This window comes from Pristiophorus japonicus, chromosome 23 (genome assembly GCF_044704955.1).
Source record: "Pristiophorus japonicus isolate sPriJap1 chromosome 23, sPriJap1.hap1, whole genome shotgun sequence".
Lineage (NCBI taxonomy): Eukaryota > Metazoa > Chordata > Chondrichthyes > Pristiophoridae > Pristiophorus > Pristiophorus japonicus.
Genome location: NC_091999.1, coordinates 3,744,253 through 3,760,687, shown reverse-complemented (window position 1 = coordinate 3,760,687; position 16,435 = coordinate 3,744,253). Strand labels below are relative to the sequence as shown.

The window sequence follows — 16,435 nt, the reverse complement described above, 5'->3', positions numbered from 1 at the left end:
TGCCACTACCCCGGTGCTAGAGAGAGGCAGGGGTTGTTGTTGTAGTGCCACTACCCCGGTGCTAGAGAGGGGCAGGGGTTGTTGTTGTAATGCCACTAACCCGGTGCTAGAGGGGCAGGGATTGTTGTTGCAGTGCCACTAACCCGGTGCTAGAGAGAGGCAGGTGTTGCTGTTGTTGTAATGCCACTAACCCGGTGCGAGAGGCAGGGGTTGTTGTTGTAATGCCATTACCCGGTGCGAGAGGGGCAGGGGTTGTTGTTGTAATACCACTAAGCCGGTGCTGGAGGCAGGGGTTGTTGTTGTAATACCACTAACCCGGTCCTAGAGGGGGGCAGGGGTTGTTGTTGTAATACCACTACCCCGGTGCTAGAGGCAGGGGTTGTTGTTGTAATACCACTAACCCGGTGCTAGAGGGGGGCAGGGGTGGTTGTTGTTGTAATACCACGAACCCGGTGCTAGAGAGAGGCAGGTGTTGTTGTTGTAGTGCCACTACCCCGGTGCTAGAGAGAGGCAGGGGTTGTTGTTGTAGTGCCACTACCCCGGTGCTAGAGAGAGGCAGGGGTTGTTGTTGTAGTGCCACTACCCCGGTGCTAGAGAGGGGCAGGGGTTGTTGTTGTAGTGCCACTACCCCGGTGCTAGAAGAGGCAGGGGTTGTTGTTGTAGTGCCACTAACCCGGTGCTAGAGAGGGGCAGGGGTTGTTGTTGTAGTGCCACTACCCCGGTGCTAGAGGGGCAGGGGTTGTTGTTGTAGTGCCACTACCCCGGTGCTAGAGGGGGGCAGGGGTTGTTGTTGTAGTGCCACTACCCCGGTGCTAGAGAGAGGCAGGGGTTGTTGTTGTAGTGCCACTACCCCGGTGCTAGAGGGGGGCAGGGGTTGTTTTTGTAGTGCCACTACCCCGGTGCTAGAGGGGGGCAGGGGTTGTTGTTGTAGTGCCACTACCCCGGTGCTAGAGGGGGGGCAGGGGTTGTTGTTGTAGTGCCACTACCCCGGTGCTAGAGGCAGGGGTTGTTGTTGTAGTGCCACTACCCCGGTGCTAGAGGGGGGCAGGGGTTGTTGTTGTAGTGCCACTACCCCGGTGCTAGAGAGGGGCAGGGGTTGTTGTTGTGCCACTACCCCGGTGCTAGAGGGAGGCAGGGGTTGTTGTTGTGCCACTACCCCGGTGCTAGAGGGGGGCAGGGGTTGTTGTTGTAATACCACTACCCCGGTGCTAGAGAGAGGCAGGGGTTATTGTTGTAGTGCCACTACCCCGGTGCTAGAGGGGGGCAGGGGTTGTTGTTGTAATACCACTACCCCGGTGCTAGAGAGAGGCAGGGGTTATTGTTGTAGTGCCACTACCCCGGTGCTAGAGAGGGGCAGGGGTTGTAGTTGTAGTGCCACTACCCCGGTGCTAGAGAGGGGCAGGGGTTGTTGTTGTAGTGCCACTACCCCGGTGCTAGAGGGGGGCAGGGGTTGTTGTTGTAGTGCCACTATCCCGGTGCTAGAGAGGCAGGGGTTGTTGTTGTAATACCACTAACCCGGTGCTAGAGAGGGGCAGGGGTTGTTGTTGTAGTGCCACTACCCCGGTGCTAGAGAGGGGCAGGGGTTGTTGTTGTAATGCCACTACCCCGGTGCTAGAGAGAGGCAGGGGTTGTTGTTGTAGTGCCACTACCCCGGTGCTAGAGAGGCAGGGGTTGTTGTTGTAATACCACTAACCCGGTGCTAGAGAGGGGCAGGGGTTGTTGTTGCAGTGCCACTAACCCGGTGCTAGAGAGAGGCAGGGGTTGTTGTTGTAGTGCCACTACCCCGGTGCTAGAGAGGGGCAGGGGTTGTTGTTGCAGTGCCACTAACCCGGTGCTAGAGAGAGGCAGGGATTGTTGTTGTAGTGCCACTACCCCGGTGCTAGAGGCAGGGGTTGTTGTTGTAGTGCCACTACCCCGGTGCTAGAGAGGGGCAGGGGTTGTTGTTGTAGTGCCACTACCCCGGTGCTAGAGAGGGGCAGGGGTTGTTGTTGTAGTGCCACTACCCCGGTGCTAGAGGGGCAGGGGTTGTTGTTGTAGTGCCACTACCCCGGTGCTAGAGGGGCAGGGGTTGTTGTTGTAGTGCCACTACCCCGGTGCTAGAGAGAGGCAGGGGTTGTTGTTGTAGTGAAACTAACCCGGTGCTAGAGAGAGGCAGGGGTTGTTGTTGTAGTGCCACTACCCCGGTGCTAGAGAGGGGCAGGGGTTGTTGTTGTAGTGCCACTACCCCGGTGCTAGAGAGGGGCAGGGGTTGTTGTTGTAGTGCCACTAACCCGGTGCTAGAGAGAGGCAGGGGTTGTTGTTGTAATTGTAGTGCCACTAACCCGGTGCTAGAGAGAGGCAGGGGTTGTTGTTGTAATTGTAGTGCCACTACCCCGGTGCTAGAGGGGGGCAGGGGTTGTTGTTGTTGTAGTGCCACTAACCCGGTGCTAGAGAGGGGCAGAGGTTGTTGTTGTTGTGCCACTACCCCGGTGCTAGAGAGGCAGGGGTTGTTGTTGTGCCACTACCCCGGTGCTAGAGGGGGGCAGGGGTTGTTGTTTTAATACCACTATCCCGGTGCTAGAGAGAGGCAGGGGTTGTTGTTGTAGTGCCACTACCCCGGTGCTAGAGAGGGGATGGGTTGTTGTTGTAGTGCCACTACCCCGGTGCTAGAGAGGGGCAGGGGTTGTTGTTGTAGTGCCACTACCCCGGTGCTAGAGAGAGGCACGGGTTGTTGTTGTAGTGCCACTATCCCGGTGCTAGAGGGGGGCAGGGGTTGTTGTTGTAGTGCCACTACCCCGGTGCTAGAGAGAGGCAGGGGTTGTTGTTGTAGTGCCACTACCCCGGTGTTAGAGAGAGGCAGGGGTTGTTGTTGTAGTGCCACTACCCCGGTGCTAGAGGGGGGCAGGGGTTGTTGTTGTAGTGCCACTACCCCGGTGCTAGAGAGGGGCAGGGGTTGTTGTTGTAGTGCCACTACCCCGGTGCTAGAGGGGGGCAGGGGTTGTTGTTGTAGTGCCACTACCCCGGTGCTAGAGAGGGGGGCAGGGGTTGTTGTTGTAGTGCCACTACCCCGGTGCTAGAGGGGGGCAGGGGTTGTTGTTGTAGTGCCACTAACCCGGTGCTAGAGAGAGGCAGGGGTTGTTGTTGTAGTGCCACTACCCCGGTGCTAGAGAGAGGCAGGGGTTGTTGTTGTAGTGCCACTACCCCGGTGCTAGAGAGGCAAGGGTTGTTGTTGTAGTGCCACTAACCTGGTGCTAGAGAGAGGCAGGGGTTGTTGTTGTAGTGCCACTACCCCGGTGCTAGAGAGGGGCAGGGGTTGTTGTTGTAGTGCCACTACCCCGGTGCTAGAGAGGGGCAGGGGTTGTTGTTGTAGTGCCACTACCCCGGTGCTAGAGGGGGGCAGGGGTTGTTGTTGTAGTGCCACTACCCCGGTGCTAGAGAGAGGCAGGGGTTGTTGTTGTAGTGCCACTACCCCGGTGCTAGAGAGGAGCAGGGGTTGTTGTTGTAGGCCACTAACCCGGTGCTAGAGGGGGGCAGGGGTTGTTGTTGTAGTGCCACTACCCCGGTGCTAGAGAGGGGCAGGGGTTGTTGTTGTAGGCCACTAACCCGGTGCTAGAGGGGGGCAGGGGTTGTTGTTGTAGTGCCACTACCCTGGTGCTAGAGGGGGGCAGGGATTGTTGTTGTAGTGCCACTACCCCGGTGCTAGAGAGGGGCAGGGGTTGTTGTTGTAGTGCCACTACCCCGGTGCTAGAGGGGGGCAGGGGTTGTTGTTGTAGTGCCACTACCCCGGTGCTAGAGAGAGGCAGGGGTTGTTGTTGTAATTGTAGTGCCACTAACCCGGTGCTAGAGAGAGGCAGGGGTTGTTGTTGTAATTGTAGTGCCACTACCCCGGTGCTAGAGGGGGGCAGGGGTTGTTGTTGTTGTAGTGCCACTAACCCGGTGCTAGAGAGGGGCAGGGGTTGTTGTTGTAGTGCCACTACCCCGGTGCTAGAGGGGGGCAGGGGTTGTTGTTGTAGTGCCACTACCCCAGTGCTAGAGAGGGGCAGGGGTTGTTGTTGTAGTGCCACTACCCCGGTGCTAGAGAGAGGCAGGGGTTGTTGTTGTAGTGCCACTACCCCGGTGCTAGAGAGGGGCAGGGGTTGTTGTTGTAGGCCACTAACCCGGTGCTAGAGGGGGGCAGGGGTTGTTGTTGTAGTGCCACTACCCCGGTGCTAGAGAGAGGCAGGGGTTGTCGTTGTAGTGCCACTACCCCGGTGCTAGAGAGGGGCAGGGGTTGTTGTTGTAATACCACTACCCCGGTGCTAGAGTGGGGTAGGGGTTGTTGTTGTAGTGCCACTAACCCGGTGCCAGAGGGGGGCAGGGGTTGTTGTTGTAATACCACTAACCCGGTGCTAGAGGGGGGCAGGGGTTGTTGTTGTAGTGCCACTACCCCGGTGCTAGAGGGGGGCAGGGATTGTTGTTGTAGTGCCACTACCCCGGTGCTAGAGAGGGGCAGGGGTTGTTGTTGTAGTGCCACTACCCCGGTGCTAGAGGGGGGCAGGGGTTGTTGTTGTAGTGCCACTACCCCGGTGCTAGAGGGGGGCAGGGGTTGTTGTTGTAGTGCCACTACCCCGGTGCTCGAGGGGGGCAGGGATTGTTGTTGTAGTGCCAATACCCCGGTGCTAGAGAGAGGCAGGGGTTGTTGTTATAATTGTAGTGCCACTAACCCGGTGCTAGAGAGAGGCAGGGGTTGTTGTTGTAGTGCCACTACCCCGGTGCTAGAGGGGGGCAGGGGTTGTTATTGTAGTGCCACTACCCCGGTGCTAGAGAGGCAGGGGTTGTTGTTGTAGTGCCACTAACCCGGTGCTAGAGGGGGGCAGGGGTTGTTGTTGTATTGCCATTAACCCGGTGCTAGAGAGGCAGGGGTTGTTGTTGTAATACCACTAACCCGGTGCTAGAGGGGGGCAGGGGTTGTTGTTGTAGTGCCACTACCCCGGTGCTAGAGAGGGGCAGGGGTTGTTGTTGTAGTGCCACAACCCCGGTGCTAGAGAGGGGCAGGGGTTGTTGTTGTAGTGCCACTACCCCGGTGCTAGAGGGGGGCAGGGGTTGTTGTTGTAGTGCCACTAACCCGGTGCTAGAGGCGCAGGGGTCGTTGTTGTAGTGCCACTACCCCGGTGCTAGTGGGGGGCAGGGGTTGTTGTTGTAGTGCCACTACCCCGGTGCTAGAGAGGGGCAGGGGTTGTTGTTGTAGTGCCACTACCCCGGTGCTAGAGAGGGGCAGGGGTTGTTGTTGTAGTGCCACTACCCCGGTGCTAGAGAGGGGCAGGGGTTGTTGTTGTAGTGCCACTACCCCGGTGCTAGAGGGAGGCAGGGGTTGTTGTTGTAGTGCCACTACCCCGGTGCTAGAGGGGGGCAGGGGTTGTTGTTGTAGTGCCACTACCCCGGTGCTAGAGAGAGGCAGGGGTTGTTGTTGTAGTGCCACTACCCCGGTGCTAGCGGGGGGCAGGGGTTGTTGTTGTAGTGCCACTACCCCGGTGCTAGAGAGGCAGGGGTTGTTGTTGTAATGCCACTACCCCGGTGCTAGAGAGGGGCAGGGGTTGTTGTTGTAGTGCCACTACCCCGGTGCTAGAGAGAGGCAGGGGTTGTTGTTGTTGTAGTGCCACTACCCCGGTGCTAGAGAGGGGCAGGGGTTGTTGTTGTAGTGCCACTACCCCGGTGCTAGAGGGGGGCAGGGGTTGTTGTTGTAGTGCCACTACCCCGGTGCTAGAGAGGCAGGGATTGTTGTTGTAATACTACCCCGGTGCTAGAGGGGGGCAGGGGTTGTTGTTGTAATACCACTAACCCGGTGCTAGAGGGGGGCAGGGGTTGTTGTTGTAGTGCCACTACCCCGGTACTAGAGGGGGGCAGGGGTTGTTGTTGTAGTGCCACTACCCCGCTGCTAGAGGGGGGCAGGGGTTGTTGTTGTTGTAGTGACACTAACCCGGTGCTAGAGAGGGGCAGGGGTTGTTGTTGTTGTTGTAGTGACACTAACCCGGTGCTAGAGAGAGGCAGGGGTTGTTGTTGTTGTAGTGACACTAACCCGGTGCTCGAGGGGGGCAGGGGTTGTTGTTGTAGTGCCACTACCCCGGTGCTAGAGGGGGGCAGGGGTTGTTGTTGTAGTGCCACTAACCCGGTGCTAGAGGGGGGCAGGGGTTGTTGTTGTAGTGCCACTACCCCGGTGCTAGAGAGGGGCAGGGGTTGTTGTTGTAGTGCCACTACCCCGGTGCTAGAGAGGGGCAGGGATTGTTGTTGTAATACTACCCCGGTGCTAGAGGGGGGCAGGGGTTGTTGTTGTAGTGCCACTAACCCGGTGCTAGAGAGGGGCAGGGGTTGTTGTTGTAGTGCCACTACCCCGGTGCTAGAGAGGGGCAGGGATTGTTGTTGTAATACTACCCCGGTGCTAGAGGGGGGCAGGGGTTGTTGTTGTAGTGCCACTACCCCGGTGCTAGAGAGGGGCAGGGGTTGTTGTTGTAGTGCCACTACCCCGGTGCTAGAGGGGGGCAGGGGTTGTTGTTGTAGTGCCACTACCCCGGTGCTAGAGGGGGGCAGGGGTTGTTGTTGTAGTGCCACTACCCCGCTGCTAGAGGGGGGCAGGGGTTGTTGTTGTAGTGACACTAACCCGGTGCTAGAGAGAGGCAGGGGTTGTTGTTGTAGTGCCACTACCCCGGTGCTAGAGAGAGGCAGGGGTTGTTGTTGTAGTGCCACTACCCCGGTGCTAGAGGGGCAGGGGTTGTTGTTGTAGTGCCACTAACCCGGTGCTAGAGAGAGGCAGGGGTTGTTGTTGTAGTGACACTCACTCACCTGCCGGCTTCTCGGCCGCAACGGCGGCGGCCCGGCTCCCGCGGGGCATCGAGTCCTTCCCTCGGCCAAAGCACCGACCCGCTCCTCAGCCCGCCAAAAGATCCAAACAACAAGTCCCCGGCTCCGGGCTCCCCGGCGTCTATCTGACCCCGCCCCTCCCCAGCCACGGCACCCCATTGGTCAGAGCCCACGTCAATCAGCCGCCGTCTCCCGCCCCCGCCCCGCTGATTGGTGAGAGCGCGCGTCATTCAACCGCCGCCTCCCGCCCTGCTGATTGACGTGCGTGCTGACCAATCGGCCGCCGTCTTCCATCCCCGGCTCTGCTGATTGGTCAAACGTCGAGGTTTGGGCAGGAGTTCGGAGGTGCCGATCTTTGACGGGGGGTGGAGAGGGCGCCTATTGGCTGCGGCCGCTGTCAGTCAGAGCGCAGGTTCCCGCCCCCCCCCCCGGCCCGTGCCCAAGTTGACGGTTGGACGGCACAGCCCAGAGCCCTGTCCGGATTGGCTGGCTTCGCCACCCCACGTGTCCTGGGGGCGCGGGCTCGCGAGCGGCACCGCCCACCTTCCTCGACCCGATTGGCCGGCCCCCCCTTGTCAATCTAGGCAAGCGGCTCTGCTGATTGGTTAGTGTTTGCAGTGAGGAGGGGCGGCGTCGTTGGGGAACTTTCCAGCAGTCGTGGGGCGGAGGGAGGAGACATACAGCGTTGCCATGGCGGCGGCGGTGCTGGTGGTGGGCGGCCGGGCCATGCGTGGCCTAGTCGGGCTCCCATTGCCCTGCTCCCCCGGTCACCGCGCTCTGTGTCTCGCTCCCGCCCCCGCCCCCGCCTCGGGCCCAGCGCCAGGCCCCGGGCCGCAGCTGCCGCACCGCCGGCACCCGGGCCGCAGCAACCTCGGCGCCGTCCGCCTGCCCGAGCCGCTGTCGCAGGCGGCGCGGCTGCTGCTGGAGGGTGAGTGCAGGCGTCATCAGTGTCTGCGTGCGCGTCATCAGTGTCTGTGTCCGTGGCCGCGTCATCATTGTCTGTGTCCGTGGCCGCGTCATCAGTGTCTGTGTCCGTGTCAGCAGCGTCCGCGTCACCACAGGCTGATGGGCGCTGCAGTTTCCCCCCTCCCGGCCTCTGGGGGCGCTGCAGTTTCCCCCCTCCCGGCCTCTGGGGGCGCTGCAGTTCCCCCCCTCCCGGCCTCTGGGGGCGCTGCAGTTTCCCCCCCTCCCGGCCTCTGGGGGGAGCTGCAGTTTCCCCCCCTCCCGGCCTCTGGGGGCGCTGCAGTTTTCCCCCCCTCCCGGCCTCTGGGGGCGCTGCAGTTTCCCCCCCTCCCGGCCTCTGGGGGCGCTGCAGTTTTCCCCCCCTCCCGGCCTCTGGGGGCGCTGCAGTTTCCCCCCCTCCCGGTCTCTGGGGGCGCTGCAGTTCCCCCCCTCCCGGCCTCTGGGGGCGCTGCAGTTTCCCCCCCTCCCGGCCTCTGGGGGCGCTGCAGTTTTCCCCTCACGGCCTCTGGGGGCGCTGCAGCCGCTGATCAGTTATGATGATTAAATCATCAATTGGGAAACAATTTTTTAATGGAGCACAAGCAATAACATTACATCAGTGACTCCCAAAAGTACCTCATTGGTTGTAAAGCGCTTTCAGACACCCGGTGGTCGTGAAAGACGCTAGATAAATGCAAGTCTTTCTTCCCAAATTAGAATCATCGAACGGTCGCAGCACAGGAGGAGGCCATTCCGGCTCTCTGCAAGAGCATCTCAGCCAGACCCACTCCCCCCGCCCTTTCCCCGGAGCCCTGCGAATCAATTTCCTTCAGGTCCTTATCCAACTCCCTTTTGAAAGCCACGATTGAGTCTGCCTCCACCACCCTCTCAGGCAGAGCATTCCCAGATCCTCACCACTCGCTGCGTGACAAAGTTTTCCCTTATGTCGCCTTTGGTTCTTCTGCCAATCGCCTTAAATCTGCGTCCTCTAGTTCTCGACCCTTCCACCAATGGGAACAGTTTCTCTCGATCTACTCTGTCCAGACCCCTCCTGATTTTGAACACCTCGATCAAATCTCCTCTGCTCCAAGGGAACAACCCCGGCTTCCCCAGTCCATCCACGTCACTGAAGTCCCTCATCCCTGGAACCATTCTCATAAATCTTTTCTGCGCCCTCTCTAAGGCCTTCACGTCCTTCCTAAAGCGTGGTGCCAAAAAGTTAGATACAGTGCTCCAGTTTGAAGTTGATCCAGTGTTTTTTACAGGTTCATCATAACTTCCACACTTTTGTACTCTGTGCTTCTGTTTATGAAGCCCAGGATCCCATAAGCCTTTTTAACTGTTTTCTCTATCTGTCCTGCCACCCTGAACGATTTGTGCACACATTCCCCCCGATCTCTCTGTTCGTGCACCCACTTTATGATCGCACCATTTAGTTTATATGTTCACATTTTTCTGCGTTAAATTTCCCTAAAAACATAAGAAATAGGAACAGGAGTCGGCCATTCGGCCCCTCGAGCTTGCTCCGCCATTCAATATGATCATGGCTGATCTGATCATGGGCTCGGCTCCACTTCCCCGCCCGCTCCCCATAACCCTTCACTCCATTATCGCTCAAAAATCTGTCTATCTCCGCCTTAAATATATTCAATGACCCAGCCCTCCACAGCTCTCTGGGGCAGAGAATTCCACAGATTTACAACCCTCTGAGAGAAGAAATTCCTCCTCATCTCAGTTTTAAATGGGCGGCCCCTTCTTCTGAGACTATGCCCCCCAATTCTGGATTGTTCTAAGAGGGGAAACATCCTCTCTGCCTCTCGAGACCCCTCAGAAACGTATACGTTTCAATAAGATCGCCTCTCATTCTTGTAAACTCCAATGAGTACAGGCTCAACCTGCTCAACCTTTCTTCATAGGACAACCCTCTTCATCTCTGGGATCTGCCAAGCGCCCGCCCATTTCACCAGCCTGTCTATGTCTTACATAAGAACATAAGAATTAGGAACAGGAGTAGGCCATCTAGCCCCTCGAGCCTGCTCCGCCATTCAACAAGATCATGGCTGATCTGGCCGTGGACTCAGCTCCACTTACCCGCCCGCTCCCCGTAACCCTTAATTCCCTTATTGGTTAAAAATCTATCCATCTGTGACTTGAATACATTCAATGAGCTAGCCTCAACTGCTTCCTTGGGCAGAGAATTCCACAGATTCACAACTCTCTGGGAGAAGAAATTCCTTCTCAACTCGGTTTTAAATTGGCTCCCCCGTATTTTGAGGCTGTGCCCCCTAGTTCTAGTCTCCCCGACCAGTGGAAACAACCTCTCCGCCTCTATCTTGTCTATCCCTTTCATTATTTTAAATGTTTCTATAAGATCACCCCTCATCCTTCTGAACTCCAACGAGTAAAGACCCGGTCTACTCAATCTATCATCATAAGGTAACCTCCTCATCTCCGGAATCAGCCGAGTGAATCGTCTCTGTACCCCCTCCAAAGCTAGTATATCCTTCCTTAAGTAAGGTGACCAAAACTGCACGCAGTACTCCAGGTGCGGCCTCACCAATACCCTGTACAGTTGCAGCAGGACCTCCCTGCTTTTGTACTCCATCCCTCTCGCAATGAAGTCTTCCTGAAGTCGATCCTCCTCGTTGGTCACTACTCTTGCGTGTTTTGTGTCGCCTGTGCCCGAGTCAGTGATATCCCACGTCGTTAACGCTGTGCTTTCTTTATTCTCTCCCCTGCTCGCGCCCAAACCGAATCCCAGAAAACCCCATCGGCCGGCTGGAAGACAGCGCCCGGGAGCTGAGCGACTTCCTGTGGAGCCGGAAGCGGGCGCCGGAGGACGCGGAACTCCGAGCGCGGGCCCAGCGGCTGGAGCAGAGGTTGCGGGGGAGCGCGGAGTACAGCCGGACAGGTAAACGAGCGAAGGGGGGGGCCTTTGACCGGGGTGCACTACCTCAGGGTGCAGTGGGGGAGGGGGGAGAAGAGAAGAGGAGCGGTTCGATTGCTCGCGAAATTTTAAAACAGAAAATGCTGCAGACACTCAGCGGGTCAGGCAGCCTCGAGAGAGAGAGAGAGAGAGAGACAGACAGAGTTAATGTTTCAGGCCCGTGGCAATAAAGAAAGCAAATGGGATGTTGGCTTTTATTACAGGAGGATTTGAGTCTAAGAGTAAAGACGTCTTACTGCGATTATATCGGGCCTTGGTGAGACCACACCTGGAGTATTGTGTACAGTTTGGGTCTCCTTACCTAAGGAAGGATATACTTGCCACAGAGGGAGTGCAACGAAGGTTCACCAGACTGATTCCTGGGATGGGGGGATTGTCCTATGAGGAGAGATTGAGCAGACTAAGCCGATATTCTCCAGAGTTTAGAAGAATGAGGGCAAAATTGGCAAGTTGGACCCAAAATTGGCTCGGAGGCAGGAAGCAAAGGGCAATGGTTGATGGGTGTTTTTGTGACTGGAAGGATGTTTCCAGTGGGGTTCCGCCAGGGCTCAGTGCTGGGTCCCTTGCTTTTTGTGGTATATATCAATGACTTGAACTTAACTGTAGGGGGTATGATTAAGAAGTTTGCAGATGATACTAAAATAGGCCGTGTGGTTGATAATGAAGAAGAAAGCTGTGGACTGCAGGAAGTTATCAATGGACGGGTCAGGTGGGCAGAGCAGTGGCAAATGGAATTCAGTCCGGACAAGTGTGAGGTAATGCATCTGGGGAAGTCTAACAAGGCGAGGGAATACACATTAAATGGTCGGACACTGAGAAGTGTAGAGGAACAGAGGGACCTTGGAGTGCAGGTCCACAGAACTCTTTTGGGGGAAACAAAAACATTAACTCGTGGCCCCCCCGATCTGGCCCTTTTTTTTGTTTTTTGTATATATTTTTTTTGTTGGTTTGTTTTTTTTTAAAGTTTTTTTTTGGGCACTAAAATCATATTTTTTTCTCCAAGTGCCCCCTATAAAAGGGGAGGGGGACACTAAAAACACCGGCAATTAAAACAAATTAAACTTTAAAACACCAAATCAAATTAAAATTTGGTTGCCGGGCGTGATGATGCACTCCAGTCCCTCCGGTGCCCACCTCTCGCGGAAGGCCGCAGGTCCACAGATCCCTGAAGGTAACAGGCCAGGTGGATAAGGTGGTTAAGAAGGCATACGGAATACTTGCCTTTATTAGCCGAGGCATAGAATACAAGAGCAGGGAGATTATGCTTGAACTGTATAAAACACTGGTTAGGCCACAGCTGGAGTACTGCGTGCACTGTTCTGGTCACCACATTACAGGAAGGACGTGATTGCACTGGAGAGGGTACAGAGGAGATTTACCAGGATGTTGCACTGGAGAGGGTACAGAGGAGATTTACCAGGATGCTGCCGGGACTGGAGAATTTTAGTGATGAGGAAAGATTGGATAGGCTGGGGTTGTTTTCTTTGGAACAGAGGAGGCTGAGGGGAGACCTGATTGAGGTGTATAAAATGATGAGGGGCCTGGATAGAGTGGATAGGACGGACCTATTTCCCTTGGCAGAGGGGTCAACAACCAGGGGGCAGAGATTTAAAGTAATTGGGGGGAGGTTTAGAGGAGATATGAGGGAAATGTCTTCACCCAGAGGGTGGTGGGGGTCTGTAACTCACTGCCTGAAAGGGGGGTAGAGGCAGAAACCCTCACCACATTTAAAAAAAAAAACTTGGATGTGCCCCTGAAGTGCCGTAACTTACAAGGTAGGACCAAGATCTGGAAAGTAGGATTAGGCTGGGTAGCTCTTTGTCGGCCGGCGCAGACATGATGGGCTGAAATGGCTTCCTTCCGTGCTGTAAATTTGTGATTGTGATCTCATTGAAACATACAATGTTCTTACAGGGCTTGACAGGGTAGATGCTGAGAGGGTGTTTCCCCCCGGGCTGGGGAGTCTAGAACCAGGGGTCACACAGTCTCAGGATAAGGGGTCGGCCATTTAGGACTGAGATGAGGAGAAACTTCTTCACTCAGAGGGGGGTGAATCTTTGGAATTCTCTGCCCCAGAGAGCTGTGGAGGCTCGGTCATTGAATATATTTAAGGTGGAGATAGACAGATTTTTGAACGATAAGGGAGTGAAGGGTTATGGGGAGCGGGCGGGGAAGTGGAGCTGAGTCCATGATTGTATTGAATGGCGGAGCAGGCTCGAGGGGCCGAATGGCCGGCTCCTGCTCCTAATTCTTATGTTCTTGTATCCTTTTTATAATACGGCGACCAGAACTGTGTACACAGTACTCCCAAGTGTGATCTTCGCTGGGGCAGCAGGGATGTTATAATTGTTGGCTCAGTGGGTCTCACTCTCAGCTATGAGTGAGAAGGACATGAGTTCGAGTCCCCTTCTCCAGAGGCCGGAGCGCACACATCGAGGCTGTACTGAGGGTGGTGAATCTTTGCAATTCTGTACCCCTTTGGGCTGTGGGGGCTCCGTCTGCCAGACAGAGATCCATGGATATTAAGGGGATAGCGCAGGAAAACGGAGTTACATAAGAAATGGGAGCAGGAGTCGGCCATTCGGCCCCTCGAACCTGCTCCGCCATTTAATGAGATCGTGGCTGATTGACCACAACTCCACTTTCCTGCACTGTCTCCATACCCCTTGATCCCCTTAATAGCCAAAAGTCTTATCTATTCTTGAGGTCGGAGATCGGCCATGATCTGATTGAATGGCGGAGCAGGCTCGAGGGGCCGAATGGCCGACTCCTGCTCCCATTTCCTATGTTGTTATGAGCTGGGAGAGAGGGTTATGGTTTGAGGAAAGTGATGGGGGGGGGGGGGGGGGGTGTTGAGGGGCACATGCTGACCTGTGGATTAACTGCCTCCTCTCTCCCATGGTGGCCAGACCCCCGCGGCCAGGCGGACAAGCAGAGGGAGGAGGGGCGACTGCGGGATCGGGTCCTGGCTGAGCTGCGACGGACCACCTACCGCTGGAAGCCAGTCAGGTGAGCCTGGGTCGATGGGCCGGGAAGTTCGAACCCCTACCCCCCACCACCCCCGTCTTCCGGTCCTCCCCGACGGTGCCTTATCTCACAGAAATTTAGAATCACGCATGTAATAGAACTCCACAGCTACAAACCAGAGAGCGAGAGATCCAATTCCTGGTCCGGCTCGGCAATCGTAGCAGGACCGGGCCGCACATCCTAACTCTCAATCTCGCTGCCATGGCAACGCGGTGTCGCTTCCAGAACCTTTCCCTCCCGCGCCCACCCCCCACCCCCCCGAACCCAGCAGGTGAAAGTTCCGGGGTCAATGTCTTTCATGCAATCGCAGAAATTTACAGCACGGAAGGAGGCCATTCGGCCCATCGTGTCCGCGCCGGCCGACCAAGAGCTACCCAGCCTCATCCCACTTTCCCGCTCTCGCTCCGTAGCCCTGTGGGTTACGGCACTTCAGGTGCACATCCTAATGTGGTGAGGGTTTCTGCCTCTACCCCCCCCCCCTTCCAGAGCCCCACCGCCCTCTGGGTGAAGACATTTCCCCTCCAAGCCCCTCTCAACCTCCCCCCAATTACTCTATGCCCCCTGGTTGTTGACCCCCCCCCCCCTGCCAAGGGAAACAGGTCCGTCTTATCCACTCTATCCAGGCCCCCATCCCACATCATTACTCTCATCCCCCGCTCTCCTGAAAGGCGCTGACTCTGCCTGCGGAGGGGTGTACGGGTTTCAGAGATGCCGGGTATCCACAGAATCCTCGTCGTAAATTTGTGTGCCCAGGATATTCGACTATAGTGGCATCACAGCTAGCTCTCTTTGCCCCCACTCCCTTCCCTCCATCAGAGAGAGAGAGAGCGCGAGAGGACACCTTCTTCCGTCTGCCTGGGGCTGGATTTGACCCCGGGGTCCTTCCAGGTGAAAGGTCAGTGTCTGACCCACTGGCCCCCGCCCAATCCCACACGAGAGATTTGAGGAGCCGTTTATCCCGCTCAGATCGGTGCTCGATTTGGTCCCCCGATCTCGCAGGGTGAAAGGTCAGTCTCCCGACGATTCCCTGCTGCGGATTTCCTATGTTTCCCGCCAAAGTTTCTCCTGCTTTCTAAATGTGCGCTTTTCCCGGTTTTCCTTCAGCTACAACACACAGCTGAGTCATGTCTACGTGGCAGCTCGGCTTGATGGGGGATACGCAGCCGTAACAAGGGTCCTGTACGAGGTGAGTCTGTCATTATCTCCGTGCTGTACCTGCCCTGGGAGTGTTTGATGGGTCAGTGTAGAGGGAGCTTTACTCTGTATCTAACCCCGTGCTGTACCTGCCCTGGGAGTGTTTGATGGGACAGTGTAGAGGGAGCTTTACTCTGTATCTAACCCCGTGCTGTACCTGCCCTGGGAGTGTTTGATGGGACAGTGTAGAGGGAGCTTTACTCTGTATCTAACCCCGTGCTGTACCTGCCTTGGGAGTGTTTGATGGGTCAGTGTAGAGGGAGCTTTACTCTGTATCTAACCCCCTGTACCTGCCCTGTGAGTGTTTGATGGGACAGTATAGAGGGAGCTTTACTCTGTATCTAACCCATGCTGTACCTGCCCTGGGAGTGTTTGATGGGACAGTGTAGAGGGAGCTTTACTCTGTATCTAACCCCGTGCTGTACCTGCCCTGGGAGTGTTTGATGGGACAGTGTAGAGGGAGCTTTACTCTGTATCTAACCCCGTGCTGTACCTGCCCTGGGAGTGTTTGATGGGACAGTGTAGAGGGAGCTTTACTCTGTATCTAACCCCGTGCTGTACCTGGCCTGGGAGTGTTTGATGGGACAGTGTAGAGGGAGCTTTACTCTGTATCTAACCTCGTGCTGTACCTGCCCTGGGAGTGTTTGATGGGACAGTGTAGAAAGAGCTTTACTCTGTATCTAACCCCCAGTACCTGCCCTGGGAGTGTTTGATGGGACAGTGTAGAGGGAGCTTTACTCTGTATCTAACCCCCTGTATCTGCCCTGGGAGTGTTTGATGGGACAGTGTAGAGGGAGCTTTACTCTGTATCTAACCCGTGCTGTACCTGCCCTGGGAGTGTTTGATGGGACAGTGTAGAGGGAGCTTTACTCTGTATCTAACCCATGCTGTACCTGCCCTGGGAATGTTTTATGGGACAGTGTAGAGGGAGCTTTACTCTGTATCTAACCCCCTGTACCTGCCCTGGGAGTGTTTGATGGGACAGTGTAGAGGGAGCTTTACTCTGTATCTAACCCGTGCTGAGTTCTCTAACATTAATGCTGTTTCTCCTGGTCGCAGATTAAGAAGCGAGTCCCCGAATTTGAGCCACGTACACTTTTAGACTTTGGTTCCGGCACTGGAACAGTTACCTGGTAAGTGTCGCTGACCTAATTGTTCCCTGCTAATTTCCCATCCCCTGCCCGCTGTAATGTCCTGCTTGCTGCATCTTCGCTGTGTTTGAATTGAGTCTTCTGCCATCATCTGCAATTATATCGGGCCCTGGTGAAACATAGAAAATAGGTGCAGGAGTAGGCCATTCGGCCCTTCGAGCCTGCACCATCATTCAATAAGATCATGGCTGATCATTCACCTCAGTACCCCTTTCCTGCTTTCTCTCCATACCCCTTGATCCCTTTAGCCGTAAGGGCCATATCTAGCTCCCTCTTGAATATATCCAATGAACTGGCATCAACAACTCTCTGCGGTAGGGAATTTCACAGGTTAACAACTCTGAGTGAAGAAGTTTCTCCT

At 56.0% G+C, this 16,435-nt stretch overlaps 2 protein-coding genes across 7 annotated transcripts in view; one reads left to right on the top strand and one right to left on the bottom strand.

Moving 5' to 3' along the window:
- The window catches only part of parp2 (poly (ADP-ribose) polymerase 2), a 74,277-nt gene extending 67,356 nt beyond the window's left edge, over positions 1-6,921 (bottom strand). For 2 of the 4 annotated variants that reach the window (XM_070866640.1, XM_070866641.1), the window contains exon 1: positions 6,796-6,921. In XM_070866640.1, coding sequence (XP_070722741.1) covers positions 6,796-6,844 — 49 coding nt within the window. In that variant the 5' untranslated portion in view covers positions 6,845-6,921. The remainder of the gene's footprint in view (positions 1-6,795) is intronic. The other 2 variants (XM_070866642.1, XM_070866643.1) reach the window with 2 other exon arrangements.
- Positions 6,922-7,445: 524 nt separating this feature from the next.
- The window catches only part of mettl17 (methyltransferase like 17), a 49,529-nt gene continuing 40,539 nt past the window's right edge, over positions 7,446-16,435 (top strand). For all 3 annotated transcript variants that reach the window (XM_070866637.1, XM_070866636.1, XM_070866639.1), the window contains exons 1-5: positions 7,446-7,741; positions 10,517-10,666; positions 13,612-13,711; positions 14,834-14,915; positions 15,983-16,056. In XM_070866637.1, the coding sequence (XP_070722738.1) occupies positions 7,504-7,741; positions 10,517-10,666; positions 13,612-13,711; positions 14,834-14,915; positions 15,983-16,056 (644 nt within the window). In that variant the 5' untranslated portion in view covers positions 7,446-7,503. The remainder of the gene's footprint in view (positions 7,742-10,516; positions 10,667-13,611; positions 13,712-14,833; positions 14,916-15,982; positions 16,057-16,435) is intronic.